General features: G+C 41.0%; 1 protein-coding gene across 2 annotated transcripts in view; it reads right to left on the minus strand.

Annotated features, from left to right (window-relative positions):
• Window positions 1-421: 421 nt before the first annotated feature.
• MTMR7 (myotubularin related protein 7) overlaps window positions 422-20075 on the minus strand; it is a 113408-nt gene continuing 93754 nt past the window's right edge. For both annotated transcript variants that reach the window (XM_027600686.2, XM_027600687.2), the window contains exons 8-14: window positions 12269-12378; window positions 10786-10911; window positions 8940-8989; window positions 7500-7700; window positions 6101-6241; window positions 4443-4569; window positions 422-1015 (exon numbers count right to left, since the gene is read on the minus strand). In XM_027600686.2, coding sequence (XP_027456487.1) covers window positions 653-1015; window positions 4443-4569; window positions 6101-6241; window positions 7500-7700; window positions 8940-8989; window positions 10786-10911; window positions 12269-12378 — 1118 coding nt within the window. In that variant the 3' untranslated portion in view covers window positions 422-652. The remainder of the gene's footprint in view (window positions 1016-4442; window positions 4570-6100; window positions 6242-7499; window positions 7701-8939; window positions 8990-10785; window positions 10912-12268; window positions 12379-20075) is intronic.

Below are 20075 nucleotides of genomic sequence, written 5' to 3' on the forward strand. Positions count from 1 at the left end.
TTTCAGCATTTTTTAAATGATAAGATTCCAGAGAAAGGAAACAAGATTATAACAATTCAAAATATATTATTTAAGGAAAAGTTAAAGTGATCATTAAACCTGAAAGATAAGCTCAAGCAATTACAAAGCTCCTCAGTTACAGAGACACATCTGCCAACCAAAAGGGGTACGTTTCCACAGTGTGTTCTGTTACTAGAAATACTGATAACAGGATGGGAGGCAATGTCAGATGTTCTAGAAAACAAAATATATATCTGGAAGGGAAAGACTGAGGCTAACAGGCTTGAGGGGGAGAAGGAGTCAGGGCACTTTTTGAGCAGATGCATGCTATGACAAGGAAGATTTGTAATGATAACTCAGGTGATGGAAGAGGTCAGCACTACGTAGTGAACAAAACTTTCAGAGTCTAGAACAACATTTAAAATGGGGAAATCTTTTATATATGTTTGATAAAAGAAATGGCTACTTCCTGTTCAACATCTAAAGAAACTAAGTGTTGGACTTTTTTTTTTCCCTTTTCATTGCTACATTTTATAATTCTCAATGACATGTACCATTTCTTGAATTATTTTTTGTTTTAAATTGCACTGCTCCCTTATTTTTGGAAAGTGTGTCTTGTGTGTCCTTTATTTTGGATCTCCACAGGGAAACTTCAGGCAGTGAGAAACACCGCTTCATCCGAGTCACGGTCCTTGCCACTGTCTTCACTTGGTGCACACTCCCCACCACTTGGAGACCGGCAGCTCAAATCCTCCACCCCAGACTCCTGATCACTGTTGGCCGACAGATCTGGATCTGAGCTTTTCAAATTGTCTTGGGTTAGAATGAGAGCAGAATCTTCATCACCTTGTGAGGGACTCCTGGATGGAAATGATTTCATATTTCCACTGTAATCCTGGGGAGTATTGGCTGTGCTGTTGTCTGAGGTGGAAAACCCTGAGTGTTTGCTGGGTTCACTCTGCTTACTCTTCACTTTAGTGTGATTTAACTGGACTTTTTGCATTTTTTCCAGCCTCTAAAAAAAAAAAACAGAAAAATCATTAATAATTTAGCATGTATTACTTTCCAACTAGGTATAATATTAAGAACATGGGATTTAAATGGACATGGGTCCAAAGCTAGATTTTATGACCTTGGACAAAATAGATTCTCTGAGACTTGGTTTCTTCATCTCTAATTAAGGAAGGTAATACCTGCCTTAGTATATACATTTTCTGTAAAATGCAAAAAAAAAAAACCCAAACAACAAAAAAAACTATGTAAAGCACCTGGCAATCAGGAGTCATCCTTCCTTCTATACCTGTAAGGTTTTACATAATGATTTTCATCCTATGAACTCAAAATACATTTTTTTTAAAACATCAGGAATGAGGTGTTTATTATCTAAGTTTATAAATGAAGATATAAGTCACTTACCATAAACTGCCCCCCCAAAATATACAATTCATTGGTTTTAGTATAGTCACAAGGTTACACAATTAACTACTACCTAATTCCAAAATATTTTAATCCCCAAAGAAAACCCCATATCCATTAGTAGTTAGTTACTCCCCATTCCCCCTTCCCACAGGCCTGGCAACCACTAAGTTACTTTCTAGCTCTGTGGATTTGCCTCGTCTGGACATTTCGTATAAATGGAATCATAAACCATGTGTTCTTTTATGTCTGGTTTCTTTTCCCTTAGTTTATGTTCTTGGGGTTCATCCACAATGTAGCATGTATCAATACTTCGTTCCTTTTTATGACTAAATAACACTACATTGCATGAATATCCATATTTTATTTATTTCTTCATCAGATGATGGACATTTGGGTTGTTCAAAATACATTTTACCAGATTTCATCCTTTGGCATCAGCAAGGGAGGTGTGAAAAGATCAAGTATTACATAATCATTTCAAAAGCGTTCATGCTAAGTTGTGTGCAAAGAGCATTGTACTGGGCAATATGAGTAACAGAGATAAATACAGATCCAGCCATAAGGAACTTGGAGTATGGAGGCAGAGTTCAGGTAATGTAAGAATTTGGAAGAGCTCAAAATTATTTAAGAGGACGAGTGGGATGGCTAGAGGGAAGAGATCCGAGTAAGCTTCAGGAATGAAGGAGCATTTTAACAGGACTGTGAAGGAATTAAACTGGGGGGTGCTGGTGATGGTTAAGAGCATTTATGGCAGGAGGGACAGTGAGAAGAAAAACACAAAAGTAGGAAGAGGTCATTGTGTACAAGAAGCAGAGAACAGTTAAATTTGAGCAAGGGCAACGTGGATGGAACTAGAGGGTGTGATGCTAAGCAAAATAAGTCAATCAGAGAAAGACAATTATCATATGATCTCGCTCATATGTGGAATTTAAGAAACAAGGCAGAGGATCATAGGGGAAGAAAGGAAAAAACAGGACGAAACCAGAGAGGGAGACAAACCATAAGAGACTCTTAATCTTAGGAAACAAACTGAGGGTTGCTGGAGGGGCAGGGGTGGGGGGATGGGGTGACAGGGTGATGGACAGTGAGGAGGGTATGTGTTGTAATGAACACTAGGTGGTATTTAAGACCCAGAATCACAGACCTGTACCCCTGAAACAAATAGTACATTATATGTTCATTAAATAAAAAATTTAAAAAAAAAATTTTGAGCAAGGACAATAGTAGAGAATAAAGCTAAAAGGACTGATTACTGAATTGTGGGAAAATTTAAATGCCAAACTAGGGGGTTTTGACTTTGTTATAAAGAGCCAATGTCTTTTAATGTTTTTTAAGTAATTTTTTTTTTCAGTTTTAGTATTTTAACAAAAAGAATGTTGGAACAGACCAGGAGAATCCTAAGCTTTTCGTAAAGCTTAGGAAGAGGAAATAAAATTGGCCTACTGATGTCGTCGTGAGTGAACTTAAAAATGGCAAAAATCATAAAGGCTTTTACCAGAGCTCCGGAATCCTAAAAATCTAACCTTTGCTTCATTTCAGTTGTTTCTGTGTGTTATTTAATTCAAGGTCTGTCAGCCCTGGTGGCAATTCACAATCATTGTGGAGCTCGAAAGATTCTCCATCAGAATCTCTGGACTTAGAGCCCTGGCAGTAGGATTTTTTTGTGAGATGATTTTGATGCACAAAAACTATTTCTCCAGTCATGTAAACTCAAGGTCGAGCTCTCCATATAGGTCCAAAGATGGTTTGTTTCACCCTTGCAGATTTATAATAGATTAAGGTTTATGCTTGATTTCAAAAGTTCTCAAAACCAACAGTTTACTAGTCACAGAATGTTTCATCCATCTGGCTCCTGTATGGACTTGACTGTGCAACCCTAGACCTAAGTTCTTCCGTGGTACTTCTATCTTGAAACATGATGTTTCCTGGTAATGTTATGGGAGCAGCCAGAGAAGTCAGCCTCACCAGCTACCTCTACATGACTATCTTTATTGGTGGGGTCCCTGAACCATAGTGCATGTCCCCCAGGCCATCATTCTTAGGGGTGACTGTCCATTAGTAAAGGAGTAGACTTTGTTGGAACTCATCTTGTGATATTTCGCCAACTTTCATTTCATTAGACATTACCAGTCTACACCACATATGATCTTAGGAGCGGGGAGAAAAGGCCTTTCATCTTACTTTAATATTTAGTCTCAATTCATAATTCAGGTCCAGACCACAGGAATTGGTTGCCAATTCTTGAGCAAGTGAATGACCTGATGATGCCACAGAGTTTTTTTTTTTTTTTTAAGATTTTATTTATTTATTCATGAGAGAGAGAGAGAAGCAGAGGGAGAAGCAGGCTCCCAAGGAGCAGGGAGCCCGGTGCGGGACTCGATTCCAGGACCCTGGGATCATGACCTGAGCCGAAGGCAGACCCTTAACCATCTGAGCCACCCAGGCGCCCGCCACGGAGTTTTAAGATGAGTGAAGCAGAATGAAGCAAAGAATCCAAGTGGTTTTAGTGAGCAACTAAACCAGTGGTATCACTGGAAGCAAAATTATATAATTAGCAAAAATATGTATATTATAACCTTCCTGGCCAATTACTGGGAAATTATAAAAGCAAAAAATTAGGCTGTTGCTAAGTTGGTCTCAGCTATTACCGTTCATAGGCTAATGTAATAATAATATTCTAAAAGAAAATTTTACCACATGTGCATATATCTGATTTTGTTCTTTCACTCTGAATCCCATTTTTTTATGTACCCTTCAGAAAGAATTTTTGTTCTCTGAAATAACAGTAATAAATAAAACCTGACCTATTACAGGAGTAACCGACAAGTTCAGCAAACCATGTGAGTGAGCCCCGAGCCAGACGTCTAGTTGGGGTTCTGTTTCAGGTTATCCACTTAGCTAAAAATATGAAATGGCTATGTTGCTGCGTTTCACATATCCTGAGTCATGAGAAGTGTTCATGGAACAGTGGTTGTCAAGAAATAAGCATCAAAAAGAGACGAACAAGAACGAGCGTGTCTTACTTCTTCCAGGGCCTCTAGTTCTTCCTCCAGCTGCTGGGTCTCCTCCTTCACTGCCATAAGGTAATCCGTAACAGACTGTCGGGGCTGCAGTCCCTTTTCAAAGCGATTGTACATCCCATTCCAAAACCTGCAAAAGATGGCAGAGCTTTAGGATACTGCCATATCAGTCTGTAAATTCACTCCCTCAAGTCTTCTAAGGTATCCATAATGCCAGAGTCCCAAAGTCCTAATGATCACGAATTACGGGCTCAAAGACGAGACTTACTTAAGGTAATGATTTCATGTTGATGCTCTCTTTTTCTTGGGTCAGTAAATTTCTTTCAGGAGGATAAATTCATGGTGAGTCTACTTGTACATATGGTCCTGAAATAAGAAGGCCTGTATCTTTCTAAAGTAGACCGAAGTAGCACATATTACCATATTCTTTTTTCTTTTTAAGAAAATGGCTCTCAGTTTTGAAGTAAACTTGGAAAATTCGTGATTATATTAACATTTAGAATCTCTCAGTTCCAGAATTGAGGGTTTTGGCTTGTCTTTTTTTTTTTTTTTTTAATCACAACCATCAAAAATTGACATTTCCGTTTGCAATAAATCTTCCTTTTTTTTATCCTACACAATAAAGCATACTGGATTGCAAAGAATAGATAGTATTATCATAGGGATGTCTGTAGATCCATGCTTTACTTAGAAAAGTACTTTGAGGGCAGGGTTTTAGTGTCATTCATTGTTTTATCCATAGTGCCTAGAATAGTGCTTGACCCTCTATAACGTATTTGTTCACTGGCTATTACTAACAAATTAGGAGTAATACAATTGATTGCATTGTATCTCAACAGCTCTCAAAACTGCTGGTTTATGGCTTTTTTTTTTTTCAGTGTGACAATATTCTTTAAAATTCTGGGCAAATAATTAGAAATAATTAAGAACAAAAGCAAATTGAGGAGGGAAAAAAAAAAACTATAGAGGAAGCCACTAAGCACTAAGTGTGTTTTCGGAGGTGCATAGAGAGAAAATGTGGTTTCTCAGTTTATTCTGTGTGTTTGTCTTTTTGCTGACCTCTGAGACATCCTTCCACATCATACAACTTCCACATAGAGAAGCCAAAGGATAAAATATAACCTACATCTCTAATAGAATCTGTAGGATGCCACCCTGCTCTCCCCATCCCAATATATGTACAGTCTTAAAAATAATTTATTTCCACAGGGAAATAGTTCCACTAGGCAGAGTTTCAGCAGAGAAGGAAGGTAAGCTAAAATCATGATCACTACCTAAACTTGTGATTCCACATTTAACTTACAAGACACTTGGTTTATTTGGTCCATCCTTCCCTCTATCCTTTCTTGCTTCCTTCCTTTCTTCTTCCCTCCCTCTGTTTTTTTGCTTCTAATAATATTGGAACTTATATTTTTAAAGATCATTATTATAAAACATTGACTTCTAAAGAGAATTCCATATGTAGGGGGAAAGAAGGGGAGAGGGGACACTGGCAAAAATACCAGATCAGATATTTAAAGCATCCTCTTCTAGTGTGTTTTACGTCCAAAAAAAAAAAAGCCTTGAGGCTCACTGTTCATCTGCTTTGGCCTCCAGATGTTAAACAGTGGCAGAATCTAGGTACATAAGCATACTCAGTAAGGTCCTAGAGGTTTACATACTTGTACATGAAGTTGAATGGCGTTGAGGGGAGACAAAGGGTTCCCGGGGTCTGACTGTGATCAGCTCTAAATAGAGGATTCATATAGTCGGCCCGATTCTTCCACAGGTGAGCCCATAAAGAGTATGTTCTTTCTTGAATTCTGTCATAAAGAAAAGAAGCCTGAAAATGACCCATCTTGGTTCTTAGAAATTATAGATATGTAATATTAAAACTGGAAAGGGACCAATAATTGTTAGATGAATATCCCATGTCCCTGTTCTGTAGCAGGGAAATTTACAGTGTGTGTGTCTTCATGATCTAGCAGAAGGGCACTGTAAGAGTCTCAACTTCTCTGCTCTCTGTACTGACAAGATGTTTAATTCCTCTGAGTGTAAAACAAAACTTTATGTAATTTGGGGGAAATTTTTCCCCTAATAATTATCACTGAAATTTTATTATTTGCCAGGTACTATTTAAATGCTTTACCTCTTTTCTCTCATCCAGCCCTCACTCAACTACGAGATCTGTCCATTGTACAGGTGAGGAAACCGAGGCTAAGAGAGATTGAGCAGTTTCTCAAAGTCACGTAGTCACAAAGACACATACATAGTGAGTGGAAGAGCCGGGATTCAAAGGCAAGCAGACACCATTAAAGTGACGGGTCTGTCACAGCAAAGCCCAAAACTATCTAGGAAAAGAGGTGAGCTTGAAGGAAGCACTCTGCTACTTTTCATCATTTACCATTTAGTAGGAATCACACTTGAAGTTCCTGAGAGAAAACAAACTAGTATGCAACAGAAAAAGCCATTTTCTTTCTGTTCAGACTATATAAAACCAGTAAAGTCCATTTTACCTGAACTGATCATTTCCAGAATTAAATCTGGTATTATATACACCAGAGTTAAAATCATTTTATGAAAATTTCAAAACTGTTCTCTCATTTCAGTTCATAAAGCACTTTGCTGTTAAGTTTTTGACTTTGCAATTTATTTTAAATTATACATTTCACTGACTTTCCTCCTGGATAAAAACAATACAGTTTTAATCTGAGTAAAAGAATGACTTGAGTTTTGAATTTGCTTTCCCAGTTAGATTTGCAGTTCTTATTAGGAGCGTACATCCACTGAAGATGTCTAACTTTTTCCTTTTAAGTACAAAAATTGCTTTCTCTGACCCAGGAAGTTTCCTTTCAGCGTGAGTGCGTCAAGTCCGCCGCCCTGTCTGTGGGTGTCAGTGCGGCAAATGAGCTTGTGTCTGTCTTTGTCAGGCACTGACATTAAACCGTTTATGAAGCGATGACAGGAAAAAGAAAATAACTTTCAGCTGCCAGTATAGATATGTGGCTAAAATAGTCTCCAGAATTTTAAAATTCTCAATCACAAAATCCTTAGATAAAAATTAAACAGGAAAACACTTACTTGAGTTCTTGTCGCTCCTTTTGGCTATTACATAAGAAGTTTCCAAACTGGCAGGAATAAATGTGATGTTGAATGTGAATCAAAAATCTCTCATTGAACTCAAAGGCACAGGGAAACTGTTCCATTAACTGCCAGACACACTCAATGAACTGATCTATAACTGGAGAGATTTCTTTCGGATCACCATCTAGATTGCCGTATCTATACAACAAAATATTAGAGACTTTATAGCAAGTTGAGGTTTTTTATTTACAAAGCTATAAATGCAAAACCCTAGTTTAAATACAAGGAACCCTAATTTCTAGATAAACCTTATAAACCTGGGGTGCAGAAGTGGAAAAAATTAACTTCCTAAATTCCACTTTCAAGAGAAACTGTACTGAAGGTCTGGCTAGAAAAGGGACATACAGTTACAAAAGAAAGCATTAGTGCAAGATATAAAATTCAAGGAAACTTGCCATAGCAAAAGAACATTTTTTTTTTAAAAGCATTCTTTAAGTTGTAAAAAGTACATTCGCGACTTTTGAAATAAATCTTCCACTTTATTTAATTAGCAATTTGTGGGAGTGTTAGAGTTTTTTGCTTTTGCACTGTTTTGTTGGAAGGGAAGAGGAAGAAAGACCACTTGAAAAAAATGTGGTTTCCCAAGTTTCTCAGGATATTTCTAGAGCAATGTTAAAACCTGTCACATAATTTATTTCCCATGTGACAATTCCCATATTCCCAGACTCCCATACCTTTATATCTCCCTTCTTTGTTTTTCAAGAGTACATCAGAATCTTCTCCCTCACATTTGTATTGATTTTTTTAAGTAGGTTCCATGCCCAGCATGAAGCCCAACATGGGCTTGAACTCACAACCCTGAGATCAAGACCCAAGCCAAGATCAAGAATCAGATGCTCAACTGACTGAGCAACCCAGGCACCCCTTGTATTGATTTTTAAATGAAGATTGCCTAGTCCTTTACACTTTACACTATTATGTGAATTTTAGAATCCAAAAGGGTGATTTGGATGCCATCAATTTCAAAATAACAATATAGAACCTCATCTGCTCAGCAATGGATAACCAACTTTAGGAGTAGAAATGAGTGAAGATCAGTTTAGGAGTTCTTCCAAGAGTGAAAACATTAGAAACTGGAAACTTCTCAGAAGTTTCAGTTCCACTCAACTTGGTAGCTTTAAAAAGGGTTTCCTTGTAAAACAATTATATAGCTAGTCTTTGTCCATTTCCACATTCTTTCTGTCCATATATCCTCTCAGAGATACTGCTGCCACTAGACAGTAGAACTTCATGATACAATGTATACAACAAAACTTTAACTTTTTGAATAAGATATACAAAATAAGGCTGTTTTTCCCACTAAACTGAAAACTTCAGAAACAGAATTTTTTTATCCTACACATTCAAAACAACAGATTTTAAAGTATTTTTTTTTACCTGTGATTAAACTTATGACCAAAGGAAATCCAGTCCTTTTCAATTAATACCTATACAAAAAAGAAATTATAAATATCATGGAGAGAAGAAAACAAGGAAAAATAAGAGACCTAACCAACAATGTTGAAGGATTCAAAGGATCTTGGAGAAGTCACCATCCTCAGGTAGTGCAGATGAATGCACACTCATTGTCCACCAACACAGATGCATAGCAGAAGGGCAAGCTGAAGGTCATCCTCAGGAAAAATAAAGGGGAATGGATATATGAAAACATAATAGCACCCACTGAGTGTTTTCTAGAAACACTGTTCATACTGCTTCATATATAATCTCATTTCACTGTGGGACAAGTATGATCACTCATTTTTCAGAAGGGGAAACTGAAAAAGAGGTTAAATACTTCTAAGATCATGCTACTAAGTGGTTGATGCTACCTCATAACCTAGTTCTTTCTACACCAAAGCCCATCTCTTAACCAACAGGTCTCAGTGTAATATCAAATACCAACCTTCATACAAGAACAATTAGGAATATATTCCTGTGATCTTTACTACACATTAGAAAAATCCTAAAACGATGGGTGTTGGGGACATAATAGAGGAGTTTCAGCCCTGCTTTGGAGTTGGGGTAACATAAGTTTACAATCTCAAATTATCTGGATTTTAAAAAGAATCAAATAATACAGACCAATCCCATCGCTATCACCAATGCTCTAAAATGGCCAGGGATTTCCCTTAAAAAATATGGAGTGGTTGAAGTTTGCCCTTGACAACACATAAATTTAATGGGGCAGAATCAAAAAAGAGTCCATGGTGGTAGAGGATGGTGTGAAGAAACGTGTGAGCCAGAAACCCTCCAGTCTCCAAATGGAAAGGAAGGAACCCTAACCTCAGTCCAGGGGAGGGGTCTGAAGCTGGAGGATCACTCTGATGTCTCAATGCTATCAGAGGGAACTGGAAGTTCTCTGACACTTTAAAAAAAAAAAAAAGAAGAAAAAGAAAAAGCCCGTAAAGGAAGCCTGCCTCTGCCTCTCCTCTCTTGCCCCCAGAGTGTCAGCTGATCTACCGGTGAAGGCCATCGAGCAGTAGAGAGAGCCCGTTCAAGCTCCTCTGTCAGCTTCTATCCCTAGCATGGGTGCAGGATCCACTGAAGCACGTTCTACCAAATCATGGTGCCAGAGGCAAGAACCAGGAACCACTTAGGAAGCCCCTGCAGTCATGTTAAGAACAGGGTTCCAGCTTGGCCAGAAGTTCACCATCCCAGCAACTACACACGTATTCTGCGGGTAGAAGGAACACGTTGCACTGTGATGCATCCCTAAAAGGTGAAAATCTAGGAAAGGATGTGCTCATAATTTCAACAGAGAGCACAGAAACACTGAAATTTTCAGTACTCTCAGCCACAGTCATGAAGGACTACCTAAAAAATCAAAGTAATAAAAAGTTTTTCCTCTCAAGGACTTTGCATGCAGAGGATAGAAACTTTTTTCTCCAAATATTTTTTTCTGAAAAAATGTACCACATGTTCACATGTTACCTCAAACTTGGTTTATGAGCGAATAACGTATAAAATTCACTATTTTATATATTCAATATATTGAATATATTTTATATTTGCCCCCAAATTCACATTTAATAATTAGCACTAATTTGAATTGGTTCCAATATCCCAGAAAGTCACTTCTTTACTCCCAAGACCAATTTCTACCTCTTCCCCTTTAATCTGGCTGATGTACTAAGAGAAAAATAACAGAGAGAGGGAAAAACAAGTTGCCAACAGTTGCCGAAAGGGAGGTCCATTTTGTTCAAGGCCGCGCGTGGGACAGAAGCCTGGCGGCCGCACTCACCATGAAGCCCCTCAGAGTCCGGTAATGCGGATCCAGCAGGAGGCCGGCCACGGAGCACGCTTGGGCAGTCCTGTCCCAACCGTCTGAGCAGTGCACAAGCACGCTCGCCCCTTCCTCCGAAACTGCCTAACAAACACAGGACCAGCAAAGAGTCAGAAAAGAATGGCTACAAAAGGAAAAACGTCTCCTCAGACCTAGGTTTGGTTTTATACCTATAGAAAGAAAAGGGGGAGAAAATAATAATTAAAAAAAAAAAAAACATAAACAGCTAATTTAGTGTTTCGTGCCCCATCCAGTTACGGTGGGGCCAAAGAGTCGTTTGGTGCTGGCAACCAAAACTCTTCCTTCCCACTATACCCCGGAGCTACCCCAGACCACCACAACTACGTGTATGCGCTACAATAAAAGCATGCTTCCTGAGCACCTTCAACCCTCCCATCGGGGTTCCTAAGACCTTTCCAATATTGAAATTCTGCAGCTGCTACTGGGCTCAATCATTTCCAAAAAGGGAAAGACACAAAAATTATATGTAGTAAAACTATGAAATTAGAGATAAAAGGATAGGCAAGTAATGGATCCTGGGGTGGGGGAAGGAAGAGAAAATAAGGTAAAAATTATAGCAGGGAGTCTCAAAAGAATTTCTGTCTGCTACTGCAAATGCACACACAATTTTTAGCTGAGTGTTCTGGCAGGAAACGTAAACTGGGAAACATGGTAGAGATTGCAACATAGCACTTTCACTATCAGAAATTCTATTTATTATTTATTCACTTTCTGTGTCCCATACCAGAATGCAAGCTCTGTAAGAGAAGAGACTTGATCTGGTTTCTTTGGCATTGCCTGCTCAGCACGTAGAAAAGTGCCTTGCACTAAATAAATACTTGGTAAATAAATGAATTATCTAATAAAAGGGAGCATACCATATCCTCAGAAAAGACATGGTTGTCTTCAGGTATAAATCTGAGAGGGATTTATAGAAACAAACAGAACCAACAAAAAACACTGAGAAACAAAATAGATAATGCATCTAAAACCTGCTTATATGAAAGTCGCAGCAAGACTGTTCCCGTGGCAGAAGGGCACCTACCTACCAGGTTTGCAAACATGACTTGTTTACACCATCATGGCAAAGGAGTTGCAGTTTACTAAGACGGAAGACCAGCCTTGGTCACTGAAGTGTCACCCATTTGGATGTATGTACTCTCCAATAGAAAATTCTTTCCTCCATTTAGGACCAGGCCTACCCGAAGAGAGAATACTCTGAAAATGTTTTACCATTTACGACTGTGCTGCCATCCTATCAACAGAGCACCGTCCTCTCTTTCACAGCAATCACATGTTAAAGAGGCCAAAAGTGGTCGGCAAAGCCAGCTCCCCACTGGGCGAGCCACAGCTTACCATGTGGCAGCCTCAGCAGGTGGGGAGGAAACAGCCTCTCTGTTCTGAAGTCAGAGTTCGCTGGCAGTGCTGCCCTTGCCCGTACCTTCGCAATGAAGATTCCTGCATCCATGATGGCCTTGATGTGCCTTAACCAGCCCGAGTTCTCCAGTCCCCACAGAAAGTCACTCATTGAGGGAGATTTCAGTTCACACACTGCAAGGTAAATCATGTGATGAAAGCAAACTAAAGACAATCTCTTACTTTGTATATGCTCTTATCTGCAGGGAGTTTGTTCATGATTCCTTCATCACTGTATTTTCTGGAAGAAATTAAGTCAGGATATATGTCCGTACTTACTAAAACTGATTCTACTGAACCACTTCAAGTGAGGCTCTTCTACCTTCTCTGGTCCTAGGGGATGCTGCATTTGTTCAGAAGTAGTATGTTTGTAAAGTTTAAACTCCAATATTAATGAAAATCACGGACCACAGTAAAGGTCCAACAGAGAAGATCTATTTACCCTCCTAGCAAAGATTGGCAGTGGGCCATGAATGAGCGGGCTGCAGAGGAAAGTTCTTGTAAGGAACCCCAGCACCTGCCCAGTTACAACTCTGCAGCACCCAACCTCTTCCGTTTAGGACCACTGTGAAAACACAAAACAACTATCCTAAACATCTCAGAAGGAAATGCTCTGACTCTCCTTGCCAACAACCCCTACCCACTGGGAGGAAAGCCTAGGGACTTAAAACTGAGGCCCTGTCCTTCTGAACTGCTTCTCCAGCATCAAGTTAGGGGCTTTCCCTTTGACTGAAAATAAAGGTCAGCTAGAATCATAATATCTGTGTTTACACTAAAGCGGGTGTGTCAACACCTCTATGTTATCACAAGCAATTTCAGCTCTAGAGCTTACTTTTAATGTAAAAGTTTTAGAGCTAGGGTTCTATGTATCAGAAATATACATTCCAAAGTAAATGGGTTTTATACCTATGAAGTAGTTTTGAGGAATCCTATAAGTCAACGACAAATAATGTTCCATAGACGTTTCTGTTTGTTTGCTAAAGTATATTTTCTTGGATTCTGCGATGCTGTGATACATGCAGGGAGTAGGGAGCCCTTTCTCCTACTCCCAGCGCTGTCTGTCAGTAGCTGTACAGTCTTGCACAAGTCATTTCAACCTTTTTGAGCCTCGATCTCTTCATGTTTAAAATAGGCAAGGTGTACTAAACTATATCTAAGTGTCCTTCCAACTGTAAACTCCCAGATTCAACTTCCAAAGTAGAGTGCAGTCGGTTAAGTGTCCAACTCTTGGTTTCGGCTCCGGCTGTCATCTCAGGGTCCTGGGATCAAGCCCCGAGCCCCCACGTCCTGCTCTGCGCTCAGCGTGGAGTCTGTTGTCCCTCTCCCTCCCCCGCTCGTGCTCCCGCGCCTTCCCTCTCTCTCTCTCTCTCTCTTTCTCTCTCTCTCTCTCGCAAATAAAAAGTAAAATCTTAAAAAAAAGAGAAAGGTATTGCACATTTGGAATAGAGTAACTGTTAACTACAATATTTCTTAACTGTCCTTTCCTCAGACATGCCACATGAGAGGTTTCACTCTCTTTTTCCACAATATAAGAGCCACATTAAAACACACACATAGTTATATTCAGAGTCACAGAGGACAGCAATGATGAAGAAAATAACACCAAAATTCCAAAAGGCCCTACCTAAGAAAACCGTATTATAAATGTGTTCAGGCAAAATCCCAAACTCTTGCTGAGCTGGAAGCACAGCTCCACTGACCTAATAAGCAGCTAGAGAACTGAGTTCTCTGTGGCAGGGCTCTGACTCACGAGCACTGTCCCTTTGTCTGAGGTTACAGTGCTACCCCCTCCCACTCACATCACACACTCTCCTGATAGAGCACATGCAGAACAGTACAGGAAAGCTTTTTTCCCTTTGCTGAAGCTCAGGGAAAAATACACAGACTGATGCACAGAATCGATGGCTCTGTGGGTTAGCCCCGCGCCCCTCGGCACTCAGCGGCAGGCCTTTTGCAAGGTTCTGGTCTCCTTAGTCATGAAAGTGTGTTAAGTTGTGAAATATTTGAACATATAAAAGGTTTTAAAGTAATGTAACGGACACTCAGACTGGCCACAATTATTTCAGCTCTCTCAAAGAAAAAAATGTTACAAATAAAGTCCCATGTTCCTATGTCATCCTGCTCTTCCGCCTGAAGTCCATGAACATTGCCAGGCAGGGGTACGTCCCTTCACTACTTACTAGCTGTGTACTCTTGGACACTCTAATTGGCCTCTCTGTGCCTCAGTTTACTTGGGTGTACAGTGGGGATAATAGCCCATCAGTTACTTTATATGTTGCTTTATAAGTTAGTCCTCATGACTATTAATTATCCTCATTCACACTTCTAGCCTTTGCAACTTGATTTTTTTTAGCCAACATTTTATTTTTGAGACTTCCATATTATGTAAGATTTCACTCATTTGACAAGCATATAATATTCCACTCTATGAATATGATTATCTATTCCCCTACTGTTGTTTCTTCTTTTTCAATATTTACAAACAGTGCCTCAGAAGACATCTGTCTACAATCACCTTGTGGAAAATCTCCCTATCCATGCATTTCAGTAAGTGAGATGGGCTGGGTCAGAGGGTCCTAACCACGTATTGCCAAACCGCTCTCCGGAGGAGTTGGCCCAGTCTGCATCCTCACCAACAGGGTGGGACAATTCCTTTCTCCCACATCCTGGCCAACACCTGGGAGTGCCAATGCTGTCAGTTTGGTCACTGTTATTTCTCTAAGGTGATTAATGCCAGTTTTTTGTTTGTTTTCATTTCTTCTACTGTCTGGATGAGTCAGCTTTTTTCTAGAATCGTTATGCTCACTTCCTTGCGTGTGCGCGTGTGTGCGTGCGTGTTGTCTCTGTCTTCCATGGGCTTCCTCAAGTGTGCGGTGATCTCTGTCCATTCATAAGTAAGCGCAGGGCACTAAAAGGTGTCTGGAAGTGCTGGGTGCACAAGCAAGTCTCTCAGCTGCAGGGCTTTGCTGCGTGACATGTGGCTGGTCTGAACGCCCAAACTCCAGGACCAGCAAGTCCTTTCTCGTGGAATGGCTGCAGGCCCCAGGGAGGGACTTGCAAACACCTGAGGGACTCAGTAAGACTGGATGTCAGTGTGCTCAGAGCAGAGCTGGGAGATGAACTACAGGTAGTCTTCTCCCTAACTCTTACTGCCTCCTTTTTTGGCCTGGTATTTCCTGCCCGTTCTTCCAGCTATGCCTGCTTTCTGTGAGCCCAGAGTGTGTCTCATCAGCCTTTCCGGAGAGTTCATCATCATCTTCCCTTGTGAAGGTGAGGGAAGAGCCTTCACTGGGCAGCACAGGTGAGGGAGGAGGCTGGGTGTCTAAGGACAAACATTCAACCAGTCTGCCTGCTTCAGAGGAAACTGATGCTTCATTCTGGAGCTTTCTGAGGGTCTACGGGACTGTCTGGCTTGCTTCTATGTTTCTCACACCCCCACCATAAATTTCAGCTTTTGTCTAGTCCATTACTCATCCGTCCATTTTCCAGCATTGAAATTTTTGTTGCTGCCACCTCCTCCTCTCCCATTCTCCCACTGTCTCACTCTTTTGTTTCTTTTTTTTTTTTTTCCCACCACTTCCTTATCATTTTAGCAGGGGCCAGGGGAAGTGGGTGAGTACTTGCACCGGTATGCCAAGTATAACTGGAACAGGGACGATCAAATTTTGGGTCTGTGTGAGGCAGGACGTGGAACAGAGATTCCCTCTATCAAACTGAGCCATTAAAAAAAAAAATCCACTTGTGGACTCAGGGTGATGACCAGGATGCCTGGACTCCACATGAGGAAAATAAAAATTTATCCTGAGAAAATTAAAAAAAAAATTTTTTTTTTAAATTTATCCCCAGGATGTTGAAACCCTAGGTCTAGTCTCATACATGTTTGGGATCCAAAAGTATCTTTTCCTTATGTGCAGGATCCCCTAGTTGAGAAATTACCATATTTGGCCTGGAATCTTATGATACCTGGCAGAAAGCAGCAAACCAAAAAACTACTCAGGAGCAACACCTGTGGAATCCCACAGAAAAATGTGACTGAATAGAATACAAACCTACAACACACCAAGGAACGGTATTCTCAAGTAAGAGCAAAGAGAGAAAAAAAAGAGACAGGATTAGCACCAAGAACATGATATACGAGAACAGTAATCTGAAGTGAAGTTTAATATATCTGAATTGGAGCAGGAGAATGGAAGGCTCCAACAGAATATAAAAAGCATCACTTTTCTGATGTGTTTGAGTTCACACTTCTAGCAGCTTGGGGGAAAAAATCATGTCCGCCACTGCGGTGGAGCTGTCTGGTCATCTCTGCTCATTCCCGGCCAGGATTCCCGCGTTCCCCTCTCTGGGGCGCCAGGTTGGGATTCAGCACAGATATCTGCCGGGTATCTGGAAGGCAAAGTGACGCGGCCGTGTTTAACTCTGTAGAGCAGTGCGGACTCCCTCCTTTATTAACGTCAGGGAAGACAGTAAGTTGTTCTAGAAAGGAAATACAACCAGAGTAAAGACAACCAGGCTTTATAAAAAGCCTCAGCTGGAAAGAATACTTCCACAATAAGAGTGTACACACTGAATTAGGAGTTAATCAAAATTGTGATTTAACTGTCTGAGGCAGATGAGGAAATGTGAAAGGTAGAGAGTGTATGAAAGCCGCCATTCCTCCTCCACAGAGGCACACGGGCAGACCGTACACCAAGAGGAAGAATCAAGCAACCGCAGTGGACTCAGGTGACGCCAGAAACATGGAGGCCGAGGCCTCAGGCAATAGAAAGCGGTTACCCAAGAAGCAGGAGTGGAAGTGGGCCCAGCTGGGGGAGAGGGCTGCGGTTTTGCTCTTGTTTGGGTGATAAACATAGAATTATTTTTTTTAAAGGCCCTCTATAACTGCAACATTTTTTGAGAAATAAAAGCTAAATTTAAGCAATACCTGAAGTCTTCAGCCTTCCCTGAAGGCAATGCCCCCCTCTCTTTTCCCCTCCCCCTCCCCTTCCCTTCTGGCACCTGGACAGTCCCCCTTCTCTCTCTTCTAGCAGTTTTGTGATAGAATTTACTTGCGGTACAATTCAAAGTGTATGATGATTTTTAGTATACATTCATGGAGTTGTGTATCCATCACCATACTCAATTCCAGAATGTTTTCATCACCCCTGAAAGAAACCCATTAGCAGTCACCCCCATTTTCCCTCCCCTAGCCCTAGGCAGCCACCGATCTACTTTCTGTATAGATTTGCATATTCCAGATACTTCGTATAAAGTGAAGCATACAATACGTGGTTCATCGTGAGTGGCTTCTTCCCCTTGGTATAATGTATCCAAGGTTCATACAAGTTGCAGCACGTGAGTACTTCATTCCCCTTTAAGGCCAAATATTTCACAGGATGGGTATGCCACCTTTTTTACCCATTCATCAGCCGACGGGCGTTTGGGTTATTTCTACTTCTGGGCTCTGATGAATAATGCTGCTATGAATATTCATGTACAAGTTCTACGTGGAAGTATGTTTCGTTTCTCATGGGGACATACCTAGGAGTGGACTCGCTGGGCCACACGGTTTCACCACTTGGGAAGCTGCCAGAGGTGCTGTCTTCCTCAGCAGCTGCACCCGGTTACATCCCACGAGCAGTGCACGAGGGTTCTGCTGTCCCCACATCCGCGCCAACACTTGTTATCACTTGGCTTTTTGACTCCTGCTTCCCTAGTGGATGCGCGGTTCTGTCTCACTGTGGTCTCGATTACCCGAAGGCTTATTCCTCGTCTTGCTTACAAGTTCAGTCACTCATTTAAGGAAATGTTTGCTATATTAATCTGGCATTTCTAGGTGTTCTTATCAGAGGGTGTTTCATATTTAATCTGACATCTTGGGAATTGGGAAGGCCTCCGTGTTTCACTTAGATTTTAGTTTTATATGAACTAACCTGCACATCTTAGTAATAATCGCGATTTGTGCAGGGGCGACAGCACGTGGTACTGGTCAAGGCCATGGGCTTCAGAGTCCGATCCTCTGGCATTCAAATTCCAGCTCTGTGCACCCAACAATGCAACCTGGAGCTAGTTACCAAGCCTTGATTTCCTCAAGTGTGCCACGGGGCTAAAACACCTTCCTCAAAGCGTTAATTGAAGGGTGAAATGAGATAACATATACACTACACTGGGAGATAGAAGATTCAGAGGTGGTAGCTATGAAATATGCTTCATTACGTGTTCATCCAGCGTGGTGTCCTGACAGGTAGGAGATACAGACTCACTCACACCCAACCCCAAAGCTGAGGCTTAGAAAGGTCAGAACACAAAGTGATCAAGAGGAGAAGAGCCCAAGTCTTCTGACAAAGAAGCCTAGAGTTTCTGCCACCACACCACAGCTACCCTGGTGGGTTTAACTAGAAATAGTACTACTAGTAGTAATAATAATAGCAAAACTTAAATCGTACTTACCAGGTGCCAGACATTCCTCCAGGTGCTTTCCATACTATAGTTTTCTAATCCTCATAGCAATCATAGGAAGAAGGTACTATTATTATCCTTATTTTATGAAAGTTGAAGCCAATGCAAAGAGAGGTTAAGTAACTTGTCCAAGGTCACCAGCTGATAAGCAGTGAGGCTGGGATTCGTTCTGGCTCCAAAGTCCATGCTCTTAAGCAATGTCTATCGATCTCAGTTACCTGATTTTTTTGTAAATCAAACACGAACCACTCTAAATGCTCCTTGCCTCCCACCTACTATCAGCTTAAAGATTACACACTTGGTCACTCAGAACTGTACCATCCAGTGTAGTAGCCACTAGTCGCATGTGGCTGTTGAATATCTGAAATGGAGCAAGTCTGAACTGAGATACGCTGTGAGTGCAAAGTAGATCCCAAATATCAAAGACTTAGTATGAAAAAAAATAAAAAAATACAGTTTTTGTAATGACTTCGTGTTGAAATGATAATATTTGGGATATATCGACTTAAATACAAATGTATTCTGAAAATTCACCCATTTCCTTGCACTTTTTTTGATGCAGCCACTAGAAAATGTAAAATTACAAATGTCCCCACGTGTGACTTCCATTATACTTCTCTGGGATAGCAGCTACTTAGACTGTTCGAGGAAGATTAGCCTGATTAGCAGTCTTCCAACGTTTCTGCACATGTACCCTTGCAATAACGTTTTAAATTAGGAACTCTCGTGGACCCTGGAATAATACATCATAACAAGACTGAGGATGTGATAAAGGGTGTGTTTGTCTTTTGTAAATTGGTAAAAGCGCATTTAGGAGGGGAAATGGCAAAGGAGGGATGGCTTCCAGCCTGGGCCAAGGAGACTTCCAAGGCACAGCAGGTAGCTTCAGGAGGGAGAGTACATCGAAGTCGATGCTGTGGAGCCAGCTAGCCAGGGTGCACCTCCTAAGTCTTCCCGCGAGCTCAGGGGTGTGTACCCAGTTGGAATCTGATGCAAAAGGCAGAAGGACAGCCTCTAGTTAAGCCTGGGCAAGCCCGGCTTCCCTCCCCAGCGACACTGCCCAGCAGTACCACACGGCTCCTGCAGGGGGCAGGCTCGCCTCTGCCTGTGCACCCAGCCAGTGGGAAGCGCCTGAAATTCCAGCTTTCGGCAGGGCCCTCTCAACACTCCCCGGGTGCCTGCTTTTTGGTCTGTTTAACCCCAGGCCATGACCCAAAGTGTTCAACTTCATCCTAAAATACACACATTCCACCACGTAGAGTCTCAGGACTCCACTGATTCCTTTAAATCTTTCACAGATAACATGACCTTGCAAACAGTTGTTTTTTTTTTTCTTTTCACTAAATAGGCCAAACTTTCTGGTTGTTATTATAGGGCTTAGGGCTAGTTGGCAT

The sequence above is a fragment of the Zalophus californianus genome, chromosome 2 (assembly GCF_009762305.2).
Source record: "Zalophus californianus isolate mZalCal1 chromosome 2, mZalCal1.pri.v2, whole genome shotgun sequence".
Classification (NCBI taxonomy): domain Eukaryota; kingdom Metazoa; phylum Chordata; class Mammalia; order Carnivora; family Otariidae; genus Zalophus; species Zalophus californianus.